The sequence below is a fragment of the Momordica charantia genome (genome assembly GCF_013281855.1).
Source record: "Momordica charantia cultivar OHB3-1 chromosome 6 unlocalized genomic scaffold, Mcharantia_2.0 BLBB01000006.1, whole genome shotgun sequence".
In the NCBI taxonomy this organism is placed as follows: domain Eukaryota; kingdom Viridiplantae; phylum Streptophyta; class Magnoliopsida; order Cucurbitales; family Cucurbitaceae; genus Momordica; species Momordica charantia.
The window spans coordinates 964743-990059 of record NW_028275164.1 but is presented as its reverse complement, the minus strand read 5'-3'; the positions used below and the strand labels follow the sequence as shown (position 1 = coordinate 990059).

General features: G+C 34.7%; 1 protein-coding gene across 12 annotated transcripts in view; it reads right to left on the bottom strand.

Moving 5' to 3' along the window:
• Positions 1-25317, bottom strand: part of ATM (Serine/Threonine-kinase ATM-like protein) — a 64230-nt gene that overhangs the window by 11190 nt on the left and 27723 nt on the right. For 10 of the 12 annotated variants that reach the window (XR_015791726.1, XR_015791727.1, XR_015791728.1 and 7 more), the window contains 35 exons: positions 25012-25168; positions 23321-23367; positions 23180-23243; positions 22849-22923; positions 22373-22492; positions 21939-22124; positions 18879-19000; positions 18697-18766; positions 18299-18426; positions 16871-17012; positions 16653-16793; positions 16188-16286; positions 16025-16071; positions 15450-15627; positions 15145-15366; positions 14548-14619; positions 13911-13980; positions 13284-13401; positions 13074-13197; positions 11422-11556; positions 10895-11005; positions 10745-10792; positions 10547-10651; positions 10223-10309; positions 9646-9939; positions 9389-9504; positions 8684-8750; positions 8536-8610; positions 3452-3568; positions 2102-2266; positions 1930-2028; positions 1628-1782; positions 1271-1472; positions 1128-1175; positions 523-606 (listed from right to left, as the gene is read on the bottom strand). Coding sequence is in view for 7 of the 12 variants with exons in the window: in XM_088125746.1 (XP_087981872.1) it covers positions 523-606; positions 1128-1175; positions 1271-1472; positions 1628-1782; positions 1930-2028; positions 2102-2266; positions 3452-3568; positions 8536-8610; positions 8684-8750; positions 9389-9504; positions 9646-9939; positions 10223-10309; positions 10547-10651; positions 10745-10792; positions 10895-11005; positions 11422-11556; positions 13074-13197; positions 13284-13401; positions 13911-13980; positions 14548-14619; positions 15145-15366; positions 15450-15627; positions 16025-16071; positions 16188-16286; positions 16653-16793; positions 16871-17012; positions 18299-18426; positions 18697-18766; positions 18879-19000; positions 21939-22124; positions 22373-22492; positions 22849-22923; positions 23180-23243; positions 23321-23367; positions 25012-25168 (4090 nt within the window). In the remaining 5 variants the exon portion in view is untranslated. The remainder of the gene's footprint in view (positions 1-522; positions 607-1127; positions 1176-1270; positions 1473-1627; positions 1783-1929; positions 2029-2101; positions 2267-3451; positions 3569-8535; positions 8611-8683; positions 8751-9388; positions 9505-9645; positions 9940-10222; positions 10310-10546; positions 10652-10744; positions 10793-10894; positions 11006-11421; positions 11557-13073; positions 13198-13283; positions 13402-13910; positions 13981-14547; positions 14620-15144; positions 15367-15449; positions 15628-16024; positions 16072-16187; positions 16287-16652; positions 16794-16870; positions 17013-18298; positions 18427-18696; positions 18767-18878; positions 19001-21938; positions 22125-22372; positions 22493-22848; positions 22924-23179; positions 23244-23320; positions 23368-25011; positions 25169-25317) is intronic. The other 2 variants (XM_022279398.2, XM_088125744.1) reach the window with 2 other exon arrangements.

Below are 25317 nucleotides of genomic sequence, written 5' to 3'. Positions count from 1 at the left end.
TTCTTTTCCATTTCGAGAATGTCTAAAATATGTTTTACGTCTTCTATGCGAAAATGTTTCATTTTCATAAGTTCGTCTGGACTATTATTCAAAAGGTCAAATAATTTATGTATATTGGACCTTTTGAGGCAATTATAGATCCTAGGAGGCAATTCTGATTGGTCAATAAAAATATATTTTAATGCTATTTCTTTTTTCTTTTTCCTTAGTTTAGCCAGTTTCTCATGAAAAGTAAAAAGGAGTAAAGTAACTTTCTGTTTATTGTTTTTTAAATGGAAGTTTTCTTCTTCCGCATGTAATTTTTTTTTTTAAACAAGAAACAAACTTCTCATTGAAATAATGAAAATGAATATAAATGTTCAACGATACAAACGGTCGAAAGAGTGAAAAATAAACAAAAAACAGAAAAAAAACTGCATTAGAAAATTTTGATATTTGAGATAGGCAAATCACAAATTGAACGTAAAATATGAGAGAAAAGCTTAATTAGCATACTTGCTAACTACGGAATGTCAGAAATACCTGTAACTTGTCAGCCTCTTCCCTGTCCATGGAAAGTTGCTTTTGTAATTCTTGTATTTTTACTGTAAAGTCAGTCTTCTCACCCTGTAAAGAAGTTCATATAAAATATTGTTAGATAGAGGCTATATATCTCCGACAGAGATATAACAACATAAAGTTAAATGATTAGTGTATTAGTTAGTTTGATTATTATTTTATTTTTAGTTTTCTATTTTAAATATCACGCTCATTTACTAATAATTTCTTGGTTTTCTATTTCTATTTTAAAATCTTAGCAAATTCAAAAACCAAAATTAATAGTTCCAAAAGTCATATTTTTTGTGGTTGAAATTTGGTGAATATTCAAGTGCTATTCATAAACAAGATTTCTGAAGGTGATTTAACCTGGTTGGTCTTGATTTTTCAACACCAACACCCCACCCCACCCACCCAAAAAAAAAAAAAAAATCAATGGTCAATATGTTAAAAAACATTTATTATTGACTGCACAAAAGTGAAATAACAAAATAATATGAAAAATACTACAGGGCATAGCTTCGAAACCCAAGCCACCAAATAATATAATGGCCCAATAATTTCAAGGATGAGAAAAAGAAGAGATCAACCTCCGTTGAACATTTTAGTCGTCTAATGAGTGCTTCCAACTCCATTGTCTACATGATCATAAGATATTGGCACAAAATGATAGTTAATAATACATTATAAGTTTCCTTGAATTTCGAATCCATATTATTCTTGAGGTCACTACCTTATGCTTCCTCAAACGCACTGCTGCTTGCCACTCATTAGAGTTGAGCCTTTCCTCGTAACTCTTAAACAAAGCATCTGCATAGTGTGCAAGATGAAAATGAGTCTGGCTCTGTCTCTCAACTGATTTCGTATTTAGGAACTCCTGACCCTCAGCAAGAGAAACTGCAGGTTTTAGATACTTCTCTAGAATAGTTCTTGAACTGCACTTGGCCATTCACAGAAATAGAAATAGCTTCCAGTTAAATAACAATACTAATACAAAAAGTTTTTCTACTTTCTTATGAAAATAAATAAATAGATAAATTTAGACAATTGAAAGCATTGACTTCCTTAATTCAGGGACAAGATATATTACTTGCTAGATCTAGTTTCAGCCAGCCACTTCCCAACCAAGCGTAATACATCTGAAGCTTCCTCATTGGATTGGAAGTACTGTGAAACATGTTCAGCAAGGCTAATTGCCATTGAGTGCCGACCTTGGGCACGCAACAGCTTTGCTTCTTCAAGCTGCTAGTGCAAACAATGAAATTTAAATATCTATACTGGATATGGTGAAAAGAAAACCACCATGACTTTGGGTTCTATATACATAATTGAACAGAATATTTGACATTGCTAAGTCCTCAATAACAGTAAAGAGGAATAAAACTTGTATACCCTTCCAAGCCAATAGAATGCTGAGTTCTCTTCTGCTTCTCGAAGACTCAGAGACTTAAACTCATGTAAGGCAGCAGCCGCTTGAGAATACCTAAATCCCTGAAAATTACAAGACTGCATATCAGAAAATTGAACAAAGCTGCAGCTTCAAGATGGTATTGTGTTGATGTACCTTGCGAAGGGTGGAAGCAGATTGCAAGAGATGTTGTACCATACATTCTTTACACTTCAGTACCTGAAGTAGAACTCGACGGAATGCTATAAAAGGTTCTAATAAATCCATATGTAGCTGAGTCCTTTTCAGAATGCAGCCCCAATCAAAATTCAGCAATGATAACTAGATCAACAGTTAAACCTTGTCAGCCAACAATCCTCAATTTCTGATAGGTATCTTGGAATATAAACAAAAAATTTAGAAAAATAAAGAACTTAGCCCTATATTTGTCTGTCAATTGAACATACACAGAAGCAGCACAGTTATGTCGGGAAATAGCATTTTGTATATGAATAAGATACAGGTCAACAGTCATTTTGTTAAGAGTCTCAATAATTAGATGACGGGATCAGTAAAGCAACTCAAGAAATTTTGGTCTCAAGGAGCGTGTACTACCCGAAGAAGAAATTTTGGCCGCCCTACTCTATACAAGAAAGTTTTTGCCCCATGGGCATGAAAAAAAAACTCAAAGAAAAGGGGGAAGAAGAGCAAAATAATCATCAGCATGTTCCCAATAAAATCCCTATGAATACTTTCCACAAATGCGTAATTGCAGTAAAAAGAGTGAAATATCGATAATCTCTTTCTTCACTATTCATGTACTTCCTTTGCATGAAATAAAATGTCAGACCATTGAAATTGGATTGGAGAGCCCTATCTTTCTTAGTATATGAAATGAATTTGCTTTGGACTTGAATAGTATATTGTCTGGCAAACAGTTTGTTTTGTTTCTTCTTCTAGGGCTTGAATGAGTAGTACACCCCTCCATCTTTCTTATAAGCAACACAGAAGTTTGCTTCGGTAAGAAAATTTGTTCTACGTATGCAAATTTTCCTCTTAATAAAATTTTATTTCTTATTTCTTTTCGATAGAAGTGATGAGAACATATAATATACGTACAATTAATTTCAGACTCAGTAACCATTACCATTGGGAATCTCACTTTATTACGAATAAAATAGGAACAAATCTTTACGTGAAAATCCTTGTAGAAAAATATTGTGGTGAGGGAAGAAGAATTTACTATGATTAGGAAAAAAAAAAAAAAAAAAAAAAAATTACTGCCAGAATACTATATATACATAAATGGTGAAAAAGTATCTGCAGGATGTTACCTCATCCCTACTACCAACACAAACCTCAATTTTTTCTAACTTTAAAAGCATCATGGTGGACCAGGCTGAAAATTCAAGCATATATTCATAACAGAATACAACAACCAATCAATGGAATTTCCAACCCAAAAACTATAGTTATTTTATATTTCACAAGTACCAGGTTCGTATATCTGGTTGATTGAATGATTACCTGGTCCATGGTGGGAATCACATGATCTGAGAACACTTTCTGCTTCCCAAGAAAACAATTTGAATCTTCAAAATCTGTCCAACGTAACCCCCAAGCCATGCCAAGATGATAAAAGATCTGCATTGGTAAACACAAAATGGGATAAAAGGACACAGGACAAAATCTTACGTTTTTCTCCTGTTTTCCAATGAGCTACTCAATATTCATTAAGTGCAATCCACTAAAAAAATAGGCTGAAGGCTTGTTTTACGTTTTTTGTCATAGATGTAACCAGTAGATTTTCAATGAGTTCCAGAGATCTACAGTCGATTAAAAATGACAATTTAAACACATGATACACCATAAAGTCGACAAGCTAGAAAAACTAAAAGATGGAAACCATATGAAATGGAGAAATTATTGGGGCTGGAACAATGTGGTGGTAGTTCGGTAGTGATGCGAACCGAGAAGGATTTTTTATTAGAATGTGAAAGAGTTGCCTACAAATGAATAGGAAAGCTCCTATTTATAATAAAGGCGCTGGAAACTAGCCGTTAGGCTTATAACTAACTAACAGCTAGCAACTTAAGTCTTAACTAACAGCCTAACCGAAAATATGCTTAATAAGACTACATCAGAATTCACCCCCTGAAAAATAAAACTCGTCCCTTGAGTTATGTTGCCAAAGAAAAACCGTCCAGGGCTTCATAGTGTGTCAAATCTGCTACATTAAAGATAAGACTGAAGCTGTATTCCGGGGGTAGCTCAATCTTAAAGGCATTAGGCCCACACTGTTGGAGAATTGAGAAGGGGCCAATCCTCTTTTTATTGAGCTTATGAAATTTTCCTGGTGGAAGTTGACCTTTTCTTAAATAAACCATAACGAGATCACTCGTTTTGAAATCATGTTGCCTTCGTTTGTGATCAGCCAGTTGTTTGTACTTTGAAGTAGTAGCCTCCATATGCACCTGAACTTCCTAATGCAGTTGCACAATGCGTTCTGCCATTTGCTCTGCTTCTACATTAATATCAACATAGGAAGGTATATTGGTAGACCATAGGAAGGTATATTAGTAAGGTCTACCGTTAGACGGGGTAATTTAGTATAAACTACCTCAATGGAAACTTCCATGTGGTTCGATTTTTCATGTGATTGAAGGCGAACTCGGCTTGCGCAAGAGCAAGGTCCCATTGTTTTGGTCGGCTACTAGATAGACACCGAGTGAGGTTGCCTAAAGTGCGATTTGTGACTTCCGTTTGTCCATTGGTTTGGGGGTGGCTAGTTGTGCTGTACTTGAGTGAGGTGTCAAACTTGCGCCATAATGTGCGCCAAAAGTAACTAAGAAACTTGACATCCCGATCGGACACAATTGTCTTAGGAATTCCATGTAGCCGAACAACTTCTCGAAAAAATAGGTTAGCAACATATACCGCGTCTGAATTCTTTTTACATGCTAAGAAATGGGCCATCTTACTAAATTTGTCCACTGCTACAAGCACGGAGTCAAACCCACATTGAGTTTTGGGAAGACCAAGGATGAAGTCCATCGAAAGGTCTTCCCAGATGGATACCGGGATTGGAAGTGGTGAATAAAGGCCTCTATTTTGGGCTTGCCCTTTATTTGTTTGGCAAATGAAGCAGCGAGATACATAACTAAGAACATCTCGACATAGTTGGGGCCAATAGTACCGAGAGGACACTAAATTATATGTCTTGTCGCGGCCAAAATGACCAGCTAAGCCGCCGGGAAGTGCACAAGTGGTCCCCCTTAAAGAGGTACCCATCTAGTAAATGAAAGTCTTTTGTGTTACCATTATTTGTACAGTGGAGCCAAATATCTTTGAAGTCATCATCAGATTCATACGTGCTTGGTAAGCTTTCAAAAGCTATAATTTTCCCTTGTAGGATAGTTAAAAGCGTTCCTTTCCTACTCAAAGCATCAGCCGCTTTATTGGTAACCCCCGATTTATGTTTGATTATGAAATCAAATCGCTGGAGAAAAAAGAGCCATCGAGCATGCATTCGGCTTGTGTTTTTGTGTATTCAAGAACTTCAAAGAAAAGTGGTCAGTGAATAAGATAAACTCCTTGTTAAGGAGGTAGTGCTCCCACTGCTTAAGGGCACGAACTAAAGGCATATAATTCCTGCTCATACGTGCTCCAATTTTGGTGGGAAGGACTTAATTTTTCACTAAAATATTCAATGGGGTGGTTATTTTGAGATATGACGGCTCCTATTCTGATTCCTGAGGCATCTTGAAGGGTTGTGAGAAATCGAGGAGGGTAAGGACAGGATGTTCTACTAATTTATGTTGGACAGTCTGAAAACTTTCGATTTGACTAGGTCCCCAACAGAATTTCCCCTTTTTTAAACAATCTGTTAAGGGTGCAACCAATGTACTAAAGTTACGTATAAACTTCCTATAAAAAGATGCTATTCCTAAAAAAACATTGTATGTCTTTGACAGTTGAAGGAATAGGCCAATTTGAGATAGCTTGCATTTTCTTAGGATCCATTTTTACTGTATTTTGTCCAATAATAAAGCCTAAGAATGATAACTCAGTGGTGAAGAAAAAACATTTCTTAAGGTTAATAACTAAAGCATGCTCATGTAATGTAGAGAAGACTAGTTTAAGATGATTTATATGGTTGTTTTTTGTTTTACGATAGATGAGTATGTCATCAAAATAAACCACAACAAGCTTATTGAGAAAGGGAAGAAAAACCTGATTCATAAGACGCATGAAGGTGCTTGGAGCGTTAGATAGGCCAAAAGGCATTACTAACCACTCGAACAAGCCTTCATTTGTTTTGAACGCCGTTTTCCACTCGTCTCCTGGTCGAATCCGAATTTGATGGTAGCTGCTTCTGAGATCTATCTTGGAGTAGATATATGCACCTCCTAGTTGATCGAATAGATAGTTGATACGTGGGATAGGGAACCGATATTTGACTGTAATTTTGTTAATCGCCCGGCTATCCACACACATCCGTCAAGTGCCATCCTTTTTAGGTGTAAGTGAAGCTGGGACTGCACAAGGGCTTAAGCTGGGCTGAATATGCCCTTTGTCTAATAATTCCTGTATTTGCCCTTTGTCTAATAGTTCCTGTATTTGATCATGGAGGATCTTGAACTCACTCGGGCTCATGCGGTAATGGGGTAGATTGGGGAGGTGGCGCAGGGTAAGAGATCAATTTGGTGTTGAATATCACGGATGGGTGGCAGATTTGTGGGGGGTGTGGTGAGTGACGGGTATTGGTCTAATAGACTTTGAATATTGGCCTCTATCGTAGTGGGGGTATGATCATGGTTATTCTCAAGATGTTTAATTACCAAGCCAAGTACTGGGCCATCCTTGCTGGAAAATAGATGTTTTCCTTTAGAAAAATAGAAGAGCTGGCCTTTGTCCTTGGGTTTTGAAGTATGAGAACCCGTTAAAGGTAATAGAACGACTGTTTTCCCCATCCAGGAAAATTCATATGTATTATCCCTTCCTTTATGAGTTGTCTGAGTATCAAATTGTCAATGTCGGTCCAAAAAGACATGACAAACGTCTATGTCAATAACACCACAGATTATTTGGTCTTTATAGTTGTTTCCTACGGAAAGGGGCACAGTACATATACTTGTAACTTGTGCCTCCCTCCTTTTTTGATCCAACTGATCTTATATGGTGTCGGATGAGGAGAGGTTTACAAATTGAGGGCTGTCACTAGTTTGCTAGAAACTACATTTTTCGTGCTACCACTAGGGGTAATGACGTTGAATAGGAAAGCTCTTATTTATAATAAAGGAGCTGGAAACTAGCCGTTAGGCTTATAACTAACTAACAGCTAACAACTTAAGCCTTAACTAACAGCCAAACCGAAAATATGCTTAATAAGACTACATCAGGTAGTTTCATGAATGTATGAGTGAGAAATTACAAAATAAGTTCTTCTTTTCTTTTCTTTTTTTAACAGGAAAAATCAATGAAAAGAAACCTAAGTTCAAGGATATAATTACAAAATGAGTTTTTTAAAGTCTCAATTAAGTTTGGGCATAGTTGCAATTTGGTCTCCATGATTCTAATAAAAGTTTCAAATTTTGGTTCTTGTGGTTTGGTTAAACCTCATGAATTGTCCTAAAACTACTTTTTGTCCACCTGAAATTTCACCCATTTTTATTTATTTTTCACTCAAAACTAAACCATAATACAAGTAGTTATCACAATGAGTCAATACAAGAGGACACAAACTCATAACAATGTAAAAAAAGTGTCACGTAGTCAATACGATAGCTTCAGGGATGATTTGCAAGATTTGACCAAACCATATGGATCAAATTAAAACTTCCTTTTTATAAGAAATGGGCACTTTTCATGAAAAGAATTGAAATGTACAAAAGAACAAGGACCTACATGAAGGCTTTCCCAATTGGTCAATAAAGTTGGAAAATTGTAATTTCTTTTCTCTTAGAACAAGAAACAACTCCTCATTGATTAACAAAAAGGAAAAAAGTTCAAAGGATACAATCGGAGAGAAAAAGAAAATAGAGAACACAAAAAAGAAAAAAAAAGAAAAAGGAAATACAACCAAAAGAATAAGAAAGATGAAACAATAAGGAGGCAGCCAAGGAGCACCACGACATAAACCGAAGACCTTCAAAAACAAAGAGCCAATCTTGAAACACCAAAGGACTTCAAAAACAAAAACTTCTTGGATGAAGAGGAAACCAAAGTTGGAGAATCTTCTAGAGCAAACTCATGTTTATTCAAATCGAGGTGATTCATGGAAAGTAGTTTTGGAGAATTCCTCTTCTAATTTAGTATTAGCATGTGGATGGTCAAATAGAAACTTTCAAACCACAGAGATCTAATTGAAATTGAACTCAAACTATAAGGACCAAATTGAAACTTTTGAAACCATACAAACTAAATTAAAAATTAGCCCAAACCACATGTGACATGGCCCAAATTTCCTTTCAATGTGTTTGCTTGCAAAATGTGGCATTATAGAATAGTTTCAAATCTAGTGTCTAGTGAGGTGGAATACTAAATCCAAGAAAATCTCTGGTTCTCATTGCCCTCAAATTGACAAAATGAAACAATAATAAGTTACACACCTGAAGCTTAATAATGGTTGAATATATATATTCAGTGCTCTCTTCACTTGCATGAGTTATGGACCAGACTAGCTCCTACAATATAGTATGAGTGAGTAAACATACAATTCCGAGCTCAGTCAACGCAGATAAAAGAGACAAATACCACCTGCTTTGAATCTTTGAACCTTCTGTAAAATTCATCAAAATCTCCTTCTTGCAATGCCCGCAAACAACTAATATTTCAGCATGCAGAACCCAGAAAAGTTGTACTAGTGTGAGATACAGAATAAGACTACTATTATCAGGTAAATTAATCATAGTTTTAGTATAGATTTATTTGTTTGGACTTATTTGAGCGTGGGATTGGGAAGTCTGGGTTTATTAGAATTGTGATTGAGTTGTGTTGAAGAATGCAGGGTAGAAATTTGGGTTTGAATAACTTGTGTTTGGCTTGTAGTTGTAGAAAGGAATGATTTCATTAAATTTGAATTTGTCTAACATGTGTTTGATGAGTAGGTTTGGGATCTGTAAGTAAGAAACTTGGATGATTTTTTTATTCATCATTAACATATAAAAAATGAAGGTATAAATTAAATGTAGTAAATTAAATGAGTTGGTGCGAGATCGAACTCAAAACCTCTTAGTTGGAGATATATGTCAATTACCACTCAGCTATGCTCACTTTGACATCATAATATTTACTTATGAAATTAGTAAGTAATATTTCTAAATGACAATATTTTCATCCTGTAAGGGCATGACTTAATTTAAGACTGTTGCTCATGGGATCTTAAGTGAATAACAAAGCATAATGATAAGAGACTAAAAGATAGGTTGCTATTTTTGCAACTTCAGCTTTTGCATCAAATACCTATGCAGGTTTTCGTTGAAATGAATATTCTTGATCTGATAGCTCGAAGAACCAGAATCAGATCCTGCATAAAGCAAGGAAAAGTCCCAGTTTCCTGCACGCCAGGCAGCTTCATACTGTACCCATAAGATCACACAACAATCAGCTTGATTAAATTGTAAATTACAGACACATAGTGAACAATGAAACAAGCTGATGATGTAACAACAGTGTTATAACAAAAGAAAAGAAAAGAAAAATTAAGTTTGAAGGTAAACCTGCAGTTCCATGAATTCTAAATCATGCTGAAATTGGTCATCCCGGAATGTTAACCCTTGGCAATATAAGTCCAGAACATGAGCACAACCAGTTTTCTGCAGAGATCTAATAACCCCCTTGTAAGGTTTCCAATGTCCTGATACATCTTCCAAGGTAGAAATTGATTGATGACGTTTTGTTTGTTCGACACTGTCCTCTTGTACCATGGAATCTGATCGTACTCGCAAATCATAATATTCAAGGGCCTTGCTCCAGTTTCCCTCATGCTCAAAGGTGATGATTTGTGATGTCAACTTTAGTAGTCACCATTATACATGCAAATAAACACAAATGAGGATATTTTTCCAAATAATAACTTGCTTTTGTTTGAATACACATGTTCATTCATTTTGGATTGGACTACTGACTTTTCTATGGCTTAACAAGTGGGGGAGGAAATGAAATAACTTAAAATATGTTAAACATCTTGCTACTTGTTGATACAGGTAATTACTCGAAGTATAATAAACCAGTTAGAATAAAATTACAACTTCTTTGTGAAATACTTGAGCTACAAGCAAATATATGCTGGCTCACCTTGTGAGAGCGTATAATTCCGTACAAGCTGTCGGGTTCATTAATTCGAGTGACTGCTGAGACAAGTATTTCAATATGACGTGGTAGCTGATGCAGTAAAGAGCACAGAGAGAGAGCAATTAGACAATTAAGTTTCTTTGAGCACGTTGGAAAACAATGCAGAATATTATTGCCACTATTAATGACTCTATAACCTCCTACATTTATTGATTACTTCGTAACGAATAAATAGTTGTAGACTTACTCTATTATCTACAGTCTGAGGGAATACCATGCACCAATAAACCAAAAAGAGTACAAATGCACTTTCTGAACACAACTTACCATTTCAATGAAAGAAAAATCTGGGGTCCCCAAGGTAAGGCATCCAAAATGCTCTTCACACCAATGCTCAACGTACATAACAGAAGTAAAGTATGAACCAGAATACTACAAAAAGATACTGAATTTAAGAAAAACTGACGTGAATATTAGATACTTAACACTAAGGATAAAATATTAAAATAGGACGTTTAAACTAACAACTGCAGCTTTAGCGACAATGAGGTAGTCGATGGAAAGCCAATAAACCTGCATAAACAAATAACTTATCAAAAAAAATATCCTTTTGGTAAATTATGCAATATAATCAATAGCTAATCCTTATTCATAGATATGGTATGTGAATCATACTTTGTCCCAGGAGAATGGTGACATCACAGAAGCATTTGATGCACCCACTAGATCTCTCGCATTTATTGAGGTAGAACGGGATTTAGAGCTCTTACTTGATGCCTTAGAAGACTGAAGGATCAAAGAGGTATATTAGCTTATAAACTATTGCAATCGATAGAGTCAAGTAATAAATCCTAAAAAAAGAAGGCTCATAATAACCACATTAAAGATCAACGTTCGTTGTTTCGGAGCAATTATAATAACGAGTAATCAAAAAGTACTATTAATATAAGATAAGAAACAAGTTTGGCAGGGCACAAGGCCATCAAAACAGAAGGAGTCTCCAATTGGTAGAAATCAAACAACGCCAAAATTACAAACGAGCCTATTCAAGTAGGATAATGATGTGAGGCTACAAAAGTATGGCAATATTTTATGCTTCAACCATCAAAGTTAACTTGAATCATTTTACTAAGTGGTACTTGATAGGATCTTGCATTAGGTAATATCTCATCCATAAACTAGTCTAATACCGTATAACTAACCTTAGAATTATCTTTCCTCAAAGATACTAAAGATTGTTCCATGACATGATACAGCCGAAGTTCATTAAGAGTATTCAAAAGTACTTGAATTGACCTGATCAACTTGTTTGATTCGACAAATATGTGTTCTTGCACCTGCAGATTAATCACAGTTAACAAACAAGAAATAAAGCTCATGGTATCATGGCAGGGATAGGTAACCTCAAAATATCCATTGTTCTCTTGTTAGCCCTAATGCATCAATGAAAAGTTTGTATCTTATTAAGAAAAAACAAATAGAGGACTCACTTCATCCCACTATTAATAATAATAAAAAAACAATTAAAACACACTCTGAATTCATAGAAATACTCGGGCTAAATATTCTCATAAATTCGAAACCTTGTTCCAAGAAGATAAAGATGACTTTGCCAATGTTTCTGATGTTCAAGATTCTTAAAGTTTTCTATTTTGGTTCCTTGCAAATAGGAGGCTCGTTTGGAAAGCAGCATTTACGGTCTTTATGCCGTTAATCTCTTTTGTTCATTCGGGTTGTATCCCCATTTTTTGGGTTCTTACTTTCCCTTTCATCTTTTTTTTTCCTTCTTCGCTCTCTTTTGGACTTTGTATCGTTTGAACAATTTTGTTCCTTTTCATAAATCAATGAGAAATTCGTATTTTGTTAAAAAAAAAGAAAAAATTAACTGAAGGGGGAACCATGCCCTAAAAGTTCAACCTATGGTGTATTCTGTGTAAAGAGCATGGAGGATCTTGACAAGCTGCTTGTGCTTCGTCTTTTCATATTCTTCTGTAAGGTAAGACTTTTCTGATCTAAAGCACAGTATCAGTAACTAAGCGATATTATTGACAAGGTGCTTGATGGCTGGTACCACATTCTGAGAGCCACATTTTATAAGGATTATAATTGCATTGTTGATTAGTTTTCATATTCTTTAGAACAGATTTAAGAATATAAGACATCTTTTGCAAGAATAAAGTATTAGAAGGAAACAGAATATAATTAGATCAAATTGATAGAAAATTTTGAGTCAAAGTGACTGAGGATGAATATACAACAAGGATTTGAGCTCATGACCCGAGGGGATAGTGTTGAGACGTTATGCCATCAGCATCAGTCAAGCCTTAACATAATGAGTGGGTAAGTCCCAATGCTACCCTAGAGCATCTCAATGCTACGAACACGGAGGTTCAACGCCCAAACATCTCATAGCGTCTCAACGCCATTAGTAGTGTCTCAATGCTATTTAGGTTGGTGTGGCTCACAAGTTTGCCTAAAAAACCAACTAAAGCCGTGGCTTCCTCCTATAAATAGGGTGGTGAATTCTCTCAAAGAGTCAAAGGTTGATAAAAAGTTAATAAAATCTCTCTCATTTGGTGTCATCAATCTCTCAAAAAATTCCCTGAATCCCAACTGCCTAGTAGAGTTCCATCTACTGTTCTGCTATTTTGTTTTCCAGAAAGGTTGAATATCCAAGCATGGAAAAATATGTTAACACGTAGAAGACACACAGGAAGAAGCTTACACTATATCAAAATGATAATAATATATATGAAAAGCAGTAAATTTACTAGAGCATAATAAAACCTCTAAGGCAGAGCAACAATGAAGAATATAAGACCAATGCTCTAATGGCAAATACTCGGTACATAACCTGCAGTGAGATTAGTTTGTGAAGATCAAAATCCAAATCCTTTCTTCCAGCTAGATTGACTACAACACTCGGTAAAAGAAGCTCAGCAATCTCAGCTTTTAGCAACACAATATCTAGACATAATCTGGAAACAGAGAATTAAACCCATTAACACAATCTCATATTCATTAGCAAGCTACAACAAAAGAGGACAAGAAAATAACAAAAAACCTTAGAATCACATCATTCGAGTGACCGATTAGTGAGTATACTAATGGACAAATCCACTTCTCGAAAGTTTTATCATTGGTCTCCCACACTGTGGTACTTTCCACTGAAATTGCCTCAGCTGTTATAAACGTTAAGTTAATTATTTGCAGAGCGTAAAATAAATCCCACCCACAGAACAGGAAAACACTATGAAGTGTAAGATAATATAAACTGGGGAAAAGGAGACCATCAGGATAACAATAAACTGAATAACCTATGCAGCTATTCTTGAGCCAATGGTCATCCATCATAATTGTGGATTTTGTAGTGATATATGAAAATTAAAAATGTAAGGCTGGTCCATAAAAGCCCCCAGCAGTCGAGAGAATCAAGATATCAACCTTTTACCCTCGTAACCATCATTCCAAACAATGGCAATCTAAAATGTCAGAGGTCCAAATAAATTTTCTAGTATTCTATAGGCTTTTGCATCATCTGCCAAGAAATATCATAAAAATCAAGACCATGACTGATACAAAAGCCTTGGACTTCTTTTCTCTGGGAGGGAGGAAAAAAAATCAAGTGCTTAATTTGATTCAATTAATAACATTATAAAGAAGAGTCTATAAAAGAAGTAGACATGTGTACCTTTAAATCTCCTTTCAAGATCCAACACGTACCCATCCACCAGCTTAATGTTAAGCCCTTTGGAATGGACCTAAATTAATACATGAATAATAATTAATAGATTCATCCTATGTATTAGAAGTTGTAAGATTGAATGCTATAGATTCAGAATGCAGAATCAAGAAAACTTTTTAACCTCAGAAATAATCAGTACCATTTTCCTTCATGCATTCAAACCACCAGCATTACATTCCAGTTCAAAAATTATCAACATTATCTCACATTTTTATGCCCAGGTCAACTTAAAACTGACTGAGATACACAGAAACAAAAACAGACTGCAGCATATTTGATGCAGACATTTGGTAGTGCACTACCTAGGAGCATTTTGCTTAAATTTTTTTTTTTTTAACAAGAAATGAACTTTTCATTGGTAAATGAAAACATCTTTTCTGCATTATTGTGTAGATGCAGACTGATTTTACGAAATGGGACATAGAAAGGAGCCACTACAAAGAAGTTTCAGTAGGTAATTATAAGATAAACCATCTCTGCCAATAGCGTATAAGTAGTTATTCATAAGAAATCAAGAGTACAAACTAGGGACATGAAAATTTCATAACTAAGTATTGATCAGAATAGAAGGATTAGAACTAACCTCCAAAAGCGATCTCTCATAAGAATCAAATGTGAGTAGAGCACTTTGACCTTTTTCAGTGGAGAGTACAGCCTGGTTAAGAAGGGTGAAAAAAAATTGGATTAAATATAAAATGACTTTTCTTTTTCTGATTTTTTTTGTTTTTTCGAACAAGAAACAACTTTTCGTTGATATATGAAAAGGAGAAAAAGTTCAAGAATACAAACTCCCATAGGAGTGAGAGAAAAAAGAAAAAGATGAAAGCAAAATATAGGCTCAACAAGGAGCAATACAATTAAAATAAGAGTGATATCAAAAGCCAACAATAGGATCAAGCTAACTTCAAACAAAAAGATCCACCAAGATGTGATGACACAAAAGAGGAATATAAAATGACTTTTCTGAAGATCAAATTACAAGGGAACACAAATGAAACAATAATAATATCCATAAAAGCCAACATATTTTCCATAACTATGCCCCAATATTATTAAAACATAATTCCATAGCAAAGCATATTTCCATAGCATCATGATCAAAACTCAATGAAACGAGCATCTAACTACATCGATTTCAGTTCAAGAAAGAGAGAAGTAAAATGGGTCGTCATAGACTAACCTGGAGAACTTGGGATGTCATATCAACTATTTTAACAGAATCATCCATCAGGTATCTTTTCAAATGTTTTAAAAGTTCAACCAGAAGATCTTCAGATATGCCGGTTTCAATCTTGAAGTCTATTTCTGAAGCACTACCATTAACAGCGGGCCGAAAAATATGAATGGTATTAGAGTCCCCAGGTAGATGGAAAACGACACAATGTGGGTCACCTATGCCAACCTGCAAAAACAATGAAGGGAGAAAAATTCTTGAAAACTCATACATAATTTATTCCTTATTTGAACAAGGTAGAAAACCAATACCCTAGATACAAAATCTGACACCAACTCCCTTATACAACTTGTATCATCAGAACCACACATTCGCATAAGTTTCCAGACTGCACGCTCCACTTCGTGATCATTGTGCCAATCAATATTTTGGGTATTCTCACTGTGAAAAACTTGACCCCCAATCAATTTCCTATGCAGTGCTTTTAAACTGCAAGATAAGCCAAGTTGTAAAAGAAATCTCAGAAGCAGCTTAAAAGAAATAGCATCATCTTCACCAATTATAGGCTAGAAGCACCCAGTAACCATAGAAAGATAAAACAAAAAAAATGCTCCATCTTGAGCATTTGAACATCTAGAAACAAGCATTTAAAAAAATTAAAAATTAAAAATTAAAAAAAATATATGTGTCTTGACTGTCAGAAGTTCACTCAATATTAGAAAAAGATTGGAAAAAAAAATGGTGGGAGAGAGAAAAAGAGAAGGAAACAAATGCAAAATCATATTACACATTCACTATGTTGATCCAAGGCAGCACACCCTAATAACAAGGTCCTAGAGTTCTAGTAAACAAAATATTTAAAGGTATGCAACAAAATGAAATCTACCTCCATAATAGTAATCTTGGCGGTAGGTTGCCAGAACGCTCGACTAACTGAAAAAAAGATGAGACATGGGATGTGAGAAATTACCTGAAATATGCAGGAATGGATCTAATCTAATCCTTCAATTGAAAAGTTGATCTCAAACCAAAACCCTAAAACACCTTACTTTCAATAAATGATCCCTTGGAGAGTACCCTCTACATAGTTCCAGATGGAACTTTCGGATATCATCAAAGATATCGATCTCAGGAAAGGGCTCCAGTTCCTGCACCATAGGAAAAAGAAATCAAGATTCTAAAAATATATGGCACAATATAACATTAGATGAAAGACACTTATGCCCTCTGATTATATATGAATCCTTCATATTCATAAAAAGCAAAGTTTACACTATCTGAAAAAGAGAATTAAGATGAGCTGAAAAGACAATGAAGAATCCTTTACAGAGAGGACTCTGCCTCAGTTATTCAGTTTTCATTAAACTAAGAATATGCAGGTTGATCAAATGGGAAAAATTGCAAAGGCTTTTTGAAAATTTTGTCCTCAACAAAACTTAAATCTTTAATTGCAGATCAACCAAAGGAAAAAAAATAAAATCAATTCCATAGAGTTCATGTATGGGAGAACATACCTTGATGTAATCATAGAGAGATGAATCAGAATCCATTGTGAGTTGGCGAACCAAAGATAAGAGGTGAGATGATCTATTGCCAGGAGATTCTCCATCAGCTTCAGAAGGGATGCAACATGCCACCAACTTTGAGATCAAAAACTATGTTCCCAATCAATTAGAAGGCAGTCAAAAGAATAAGGTGGAACTCCAGAAAATAGTGAGCAGATTGCACAAACCTGAAGCTGTTCTCCAAGGACTCTGGTGATTTCTTTGCCCGGACTGGATTTGAAAGATTCCAACAAGGTTGAGAGGATGCGACAACATTGGTCTTGTAATGAATTATCACCAATGAATAGCCCAATCAAATTGAATAAATAGCTGCATTAACTTAATAAGTTGTAACTAAGATGTAGGTTAACAGAGAATTAGCAAAATTTATAACATCTGTTTGTATCAATGTTTTAAAAGTTTTGAAGTGGCCTCGAGGCTTTTTCTCAGCAAGAGGCGAGGCGAAAGCCTCGAGGCGGTATGAGGCGTAGGCCTCATTTTAAATAAGGAATCATAAAACTTCTAAACTTTGTATTATAAAAATACAAAACATACTTCAAAACTCTAACAACAAAAAAATATATCTCAATAGTCCATTGATGTATATTACATCTAACCTTTCAAAATCGTTATCACTAAAAACTAAAAAATAAACCAAGAAAAAATTTGAAAACCAAGTTGAGGTGAAAAAAGAGAGGAAAAAAAGGAAGAAACAAAACTACAAAAAAAAAAAAGAAGAAGAAAACTTGCTACCCTTAATACAGTATGTAATAACCAAAAGGAAAAAGAAAACACAAAGCAAAGTAGAGTAGATAGGAGGGGAAGAGAAGAAAAATGAAATTTGAACGCACTGTTTCTAGCCGTCAATCCACTGGTTTACATTTTTATTCATTGTACAAATGAAGACAAACTAGGTTTGTCTTTTAGTTTGGTCTAGGTTGCTATTTCATTATAGAACAATAAGATTTTAAGTTTAAAATAATATATCAAACAAATGTCTGAGGCAATTATTTTTCTGTAAGGGAACTAAACCACCTTGTTAATTGCACCACCTTATTAATTTCACCCCACCACCACCAAAGACCATTTTCCTTTGAGGCCGATTCCTTTTAAGCCTCAAAGGCTTATGCCTTTGTTATCTAAGGCATAAGCCTCTTTTTATTTGCTACAGGCGTAAGCCTTGAGGCATGATATAGCCGCCTCGCCTCAAGGTACACCTCAAGGTGTAAGCCTTGACCAATTTTTAAAACATTGATTTGTCTCACATGAAAGAACCACAATAAAGACCAGCACGACAAAGAAAAGAAAAAATTCAAGTGACCAACCACGACAGTTAAATAGATTTTTCAAGGTTTAGAGTTTTGAAACCAAGACATAAAGGAACGTCAGCTGTTCTCCATATAAGAATCCAGCAGATTGTAGAATGCCAACACTTCAAATAATTCGCTGGTAAAGATGCAAAAAAGATAAAGTTTTTTTAATTATTATTGTTGTTTTTAATGTATTAAGACAATTTTGCTTCGATAAAATTAAAGATTAACTTCATATTAGAACTTAAACACATAAACAATATATTTTTAATAAATCAATGTCCCATGTTCAGAATGCAAGCTCACTTTGAAGTGCTCGAAACAGCAGCTCTATGACCAAGAATATTGATAAGCACTTCAATTGCTGCCAATCGATGAGATTTATGCCTGTGATTAATTGCTTCTGTAATTTTGTAGTGCATCTCTACAATAAACTGCACGACCACAACAGAGGTTTATTTGGTAAAATTCATGGAAAATAATCAAAGACTAAACAAGTACAAACATAGAAGAAACTTAACAACCAGATAGAAACTATTTTCCTTCTCAAAGAAGAAACTTGAATTTCAATATAAGTTGAAGGAATTTACGAAGAGGAAGAATATGCCAGGCTATATGCCTTTCTCAAAGTGAAGCAATGAAAGACTACAGGGCTTACAAGCTGCATAATATAATTTTCTTAAGTATTAAATATATAAGAATACCATGAATACTCTATCTGGACGAAAAACATTGATTCTGTCAATAACACCAATTGTCATTCCATTGTCCTCCCTTCAAGAACCAAGTTAACAATAAAATTAGTCATGTCTGTAAAACATGAAAAACGAATAGCTATGAAAGAAAATATATAAAGAAGAAGAGGAGCAGGATTAGAAAAATTCACATTTCCAAGAAACCGTCAACAACTGTTCGAACAGCAAGAACAATTGTATCCTTTGGAAAGAATGGATCCATGGGTTCTGAAGCACAAGAGGTTAAAGCTAAGATCTGGCTGATAATGGACACCTACAAGCAAGGAATAACAAGTACAAATTATTATTGAACATCTTTAGCAAATTCTGTTTTCTTCAAAGAGGTATCAAGTTAATCTAACATCCACGAACAAAATCCAGTTAGCTGAATTAAAAAAGAGTAAATTCTTTGATTTCTGTAACCTTACCTTTTATTCTGTAGGTACACAGGTAATTGTGTTTGTTTTGAGAGAAGTCTTGATTAAAAGATGCCATTTTTGTAGACTCCATCATTTTGTTTGTCTTTCTCATTTCATTTTTAACCCTGTAATGTACTCACATCGATCTCAAACTGGGAAAGAAATCATTTCAACATCAAAAGGTCACTGGAATACATCCCCCAAAGACCCCTTGGAAAGGTTGAGAATGGGATGTCTACTCTTTTCTGGAAGGAACTATGGATTGGGCAAAGACCTTTGTAAACTGCTTTTCCTACTTTTGTTTTCAATAACCGATTACAAAGGATTCATCAGTAGCAGATTTAAGGAATGCTCAAAACAACTTTTAGAACATGGATTTCAGTAGAAATCTCAAAGATGAGGAAACCAGGGAGTGGGCAACTCGTCCTCTTTAATATCATCCTCACAGCCCTCTGATAGACACTGGATCTGTGGGTTTTGAATCTTGAAAAAGGAGTCCATTTCTCTTCTCAGTCTTTGGCATACAGTCTCACAGTGGGAGGAACCTCCAGAAACGATGAGCTTTACAAGGTGATTAGGAAAGAGTCTTATCCAAAAAAGACTAAGTTCCTTCTTTGGGAGCTTAATAATAATTGCCCAACACCTATCACCTATGACCGTTAGCAAAGGAGAAGCCCCTGGATTACTTTGTCTCCTTGGTGTACTTTGTCTAAAGCTGAAAATGAATCTCAGAGACACATTTTCATTCACTGCCCGTTTACATTGAATATTTAATTGTAACTTCTCTTGGCTTTTGGTTAGTCCCTGGTTCTCCACACCAGTGTCATGGAATGGATGCCTTCGATACTAAAAGATCATCCCTTCGAACAGTCAAAGAAGCTACTCTGGTTGCACATCAATGGGGCCTTCATATGGATTCTATGGAATGAAAGAAATGCCAGAATTTTCTAAGACAAAGGAGAACCCCCAGAATCATTGTCTGAACTTACTCTCTTTTTGGCTTTATCATGGTGTAAAAACAATAATATTTTGAATACTCTTATATTTAATTGGAGAACTTTTTCTTTTTTTGATATGGAACCAATCTTTTAATGACAAAAATACTAATTACTTTGGTAATGGAATTGGAAAGAGAAATGAAAAGAAGAATATCAGAGGCATACAAAAAAATAGCCCTACAAGAAGACAACCGCTAAAGAAAAAGGCTTCGATCGAATAACACCTAACTGATAATTACAAAAGGGCTTGGAGACCGATTCTGATGTAGGCGTTATTCGGATCCCCACAAAGAAGTATTAAACCTAATAAGATTTTTAAACAAACTCCACGGATCCTAATATTATCCAATTGGAGAAATTTGGTTACTTCATTGGATCGAACTCTTTCCTTTTCTTTTTTTTTTATAATTTAATACTATCTTTTTTTTATCAAAAAAGCTGTGTATATTAATGATAAAAAGAACAGCCTATAAGCCGAGGGATGAGAGGGCCCCTGCCAAACAAAAATACTAATGGAGGACTGCTCTCCAATCTCGAGAAAGCATCGTAAGACTGTATTTAGAAAAGAAAACCTTGTGGTTTAAGCACCAAGATGAAGCATTAATTTGTACATAATTACAAAAAGAATCGAAAGAATGAGAAAGGTTGGTAAAGACCCGATTGTTTCTTTCTTTCCATAAGTTCCACAAAAAGGCCCTGATTGCACAGCCCCAAAGAATCTTAGCTTTCCCTTTGTAGGAACAACCTTGAACAATCTCCATAAGCTAGTCTTCTATTGCCCTAGGCCTACAGCCCACAAAACTGAGCACTGTGAACAAAAAGGACCACCAGTCCGAGGCAAAGGGACAATGTAAGAAAAGGTGGTCCATATGTTCAGAATCCTTGTAACAAAAACAATACACCGAAGGAGAAAGTGAGCAATTCAATAGTTTTTTCTGCAGAATGTCATGTGTGTTGATGCTTCTATTGCTAAGCTCCATAAAAACACTATAATTTAATACTAACAATGAAATTATTTCCTATCAAAAAGAAAATTAACCCTATAATATTCTTTTACTCTGAATAATCCATTCACTTGTGTGGCTTTCATTGCAATGTCAATGATGGAGCCTAGAGAGGGCATGGAACCTTCCAATATTTTGATTTTATTACACAGGATTTCATCTTTCTTCAAACATAATTATGAGAAAAAGAATACGGCGTCTGGATTCTTCTTGTAAATCTCATTTAATCATTTGGTATCTTCATTCTTCGTTTCTTAGTTTGGTCCTGGTAAAATGGTCTGAAAGGTGAAAGCTCCTTAGAAGATCCAAGCTTTTTTCGGGCATGTTGCTCATGGGTAGGTTCTTGCCTACTTAGAAATGGTTGTACAACCTATAGAACAGATCCTGTTCAAGTAAGGTCTTTCATCATAGGTAGGTTCTATAAAGATAGAGGTTAATCTCTTGTACTATAATACTTGAATATTAATAGAGTTCTTGGATAGTTCTCTCCTAGATGCTAGGTTGCATCATTATACAGATATAAAAATAACTCAAAATGAACATATATATTAAGCATTTTCAAGATGGACACGTGTCTTATAAAGCAGGACCCTTGTCCTATTGATTAACCATAACCAAATTTTTCTTTAGTTAAAACTTTCTTTCTTATGAAAAGATAAAAATAAAGTAAAATGGAACTCAAAATAAATAAAGCAATATGAGATCAAATGAACTTGTAATAATTTTGGTCAATTGCAATGATAACATGAAAGCTTATAATCTTAAACATTATTTGAAAGAAGGGATCAAACCATATGTTTCTTTATAAGTATATCTCTTTCACTCTCTGTTATTCTGGCAAAATGCAACATTGAACTTTGAAGGGCAATAGCTCCCTTCTCCCATCCAGATCTCTTGCTGCAATGCAGTGCTATGCAAATAGAAAATATTGCCACAAAGTAGCTTCTAATTAGATCTTCGAGTGGCTCACCGGCAACCTGTTAATTAATGATGTCAGACAAAAGTCTCAAGTATACATACAGCGTAAAACACAGATAAATTACAAAACCCTACATTTGAATCCACAATATTTAATCATTAAATATACACTTTTTGAGACCCCGTAAGTTTTTGAATCTATTGAATGACTTGAACCAAAAATCTTTTATTCAATGCTTTTGCCGAAGTTGTTGTGTTGGCTTAATACACAGACCGGGAGAAAAAGTTTTCCATAAAATACACTTACATTAGCAATCCATCCAAGGTTGGAACTATCACCACGTAGAATAAGAGCAGGAAGAAGCCAGTGGCAACAATACTGAATAAAGTAACTAGGTTCAGCATCCAAGACAAAAAGCTGCCTTATCTGCACAAGTATAGTAAAAAAATTTAAAAAAAATTAATTATCCAAAAAAATAAAAAAATAAAAGAACAGATGCTTTCTCAAAATTTGAGCGCATAAGAAAGACCAAGCAAGTCAGATTCTTTACTTAAAACACAATCAAATGAATTGAAAGGTCAACATAAATCCATGGCTGAAATGGTTGGTTCAATTTTTACCCTGAAGATAACTTTTTTTCTATATGAATTATAAAATTATGGAGAGAGAGACAGAGAGATCAATTTTACCCAGTGCAATTGGATTGGGGCGAGAGGAGCAGATCAATTGTCCCAAGCACCATAACATCAGAGATATAACGAGGAGATTAAATGGATAAATACCTCAATAAGTGCAGGTAAGCTTACACCACAAGTAACCCAACAAAAGAGAAGCGATCCTATGTGTTCCTCCAAGTACTGCAAAACCATTTTAGAATCTCATGATACGCTATATGAAGAGTTCAGAAGTTCGATATTGTTGAAACTTAGGTAATTAAAATTATTTTGTCCCTTATAGCTGATATCATCTAGCTCTTTCTTCAAAATGTATCCTCCTTTTGGAAGTTCGCAACTCTTATTTGAAAAATAACAATAACCATAAATAACTTTGGAATAGTAACTGAAAAAAGAAGTCAAGAATTTTAAGAACAAAGGACACAGCTATAAATTTCACCTTCTGTCTTCCTGAATAATTGAGCTGTCTGGCAAGATTATCAACCATAGTAGAGACCATTTCCCTGAAGTACAATAAAACTATTAATTGAAAAATATAAGCCACAACAAAACTGCAAATTAAACAAGTTAAATGAAGCACCTTTGACTAGGATCAATTGCAGAAATTGCACACATCATGAAAACAACCTGCAGTTCCATAAAATATCAAATAAACGAGTCAGTTACACATCATAGAATATGTACGATCAAAGGATGAAACTTTTAACCTAAACGGTAGCTCTTCTGCAGATAAAACATAATTGAAAGGCCAGTTTATCATACTTTTTTTTTTTTGAATCATACTCATATTTATTAAATGAATAAATAATGAGGCTTTCATTTTAAATATGCTATATTACACAAAAAGTCTACATTTATGAAAGACCGAATGATTACTCAGTAGATACTTTTGTTATAGTCAAAAGTGAAAGGAAAAATAGACAATTTTGAACCTTGCACTATGGTAGTAAGTATCATCAGTTATTTAAGAGGTATCTAAATGATTGAGTTAGTATGACAAATGACGACAGACCCAAGCAATATTAGAATTAGAATTTGACATGAGCTTATATTCCTACTGCAGATATTGGCTTCACTTTTTAATATTTTTTTTGTGCTTATAAGAAAATTTCATTTAAAAATCAAGTGTATGAATCAAAAAATTGGACTAGAAGTCCAACATGGCTTAGCGTTTTCCTATACTCTTCCCCCTAAAGCTAAGAATACAGCCCAAGAACATCAAATAACAACAACTGAGTCACTTAAGGGCGAATCTTTAGTAACAAACTTATCAGAAACTTTTGAGCTCCATTTTTCATAAGGAAACCCACGAGCCAAAATTTGATGAGAAAGCAACTTCAATGCCACCAAACATTAATAAACCAAAAATTCCAATCACAAAAGCTGAACCAAAAAATTCACCCCTCCTGCTTCTTTTTAAATTGTTTGATCCTCAACTAACTCTTCTTTACACCCTTAACCTAACTATATGAAATGGAAACCAACATTGTTCCACAGATTTGAAATTTCAAACCCAATGAACCAATCACTCGAGAAGCACCTTCATAAATGTAAAGAGCCAAAAACTTTTCTCTGTCTGTCTTTCTTTCTTCTTTCTCTTCTTTTTTTCCTTTTTTTCTTAATACGTACTAGTATTTGATTTCTGACAAAGAACGTATTTTAAAATATTATAACAAATAAAAATGTTTGGCAGGAATAATAGGAAAAGACCTATTACTTATTAGGCAAAACCGAGAAAAAGATAGACATGAAATGCAAGCTCAAAAGTAGTTTCCATCCTTTTATTCCTCAAATAACCAATTCCTTAGTCCTTCGATTGAGGATGATAGATATTTCAAAAGAATTTGACACACAGGTTTTCCATAGAAGTGAAAGTAGTATATTATACACAAAGTAACCATAAGAGAAGGGATGATAAATCCTCTACTCACAAAATATTTGTCATTTAGAATACAAAGAGGCATGGGAAATCAGAAATGCCAAAAAAAAGATTTTCTATTTCAAAATAAAAAATAAGTAAAGATTAAAGTTCTTTCCTGAACACATAAAAAAAAGTCATACTATTCCAAAGTTCATCTATTTCTTTCCAACACATAAAACTGAAAAGTACATACTTTGAAGAATATGAAGATAAACTGATCAATATGTGAGGCTTGATCCATAAACAAAAAAATCCTCTACCTTGTTGTGATCTTCCAAGAGGTACGGAGTAAGCAAATACCTCTAACTAAGCCTATTTTGAACAAATACTCTGTTTGAAAGAACAATTACCTCCAACTCTATAGAGTCACTATGCAAAGCAAGATGGGCAAGCGTGACAATTATGGTTTCCATTGTAGGACGAGGCTGACCACCAGCATCTAGGACCTCCCTTGCCGTAACAACTTTTTCTTTTGAGCACAGCACTAATGAAACACCAAAACCGGAACTGTATTTAAGAACCAAAAATCTATTAAGTATACTGCATTAGAATTAAAAATAATGTTGGCAAATGGCAAATATTAAGGCAATATACAGGATTAAGCAGCCAAGATCAAAGTTTCCCTTTACCGAGTTCATCCATTCCCTCTCTTATCC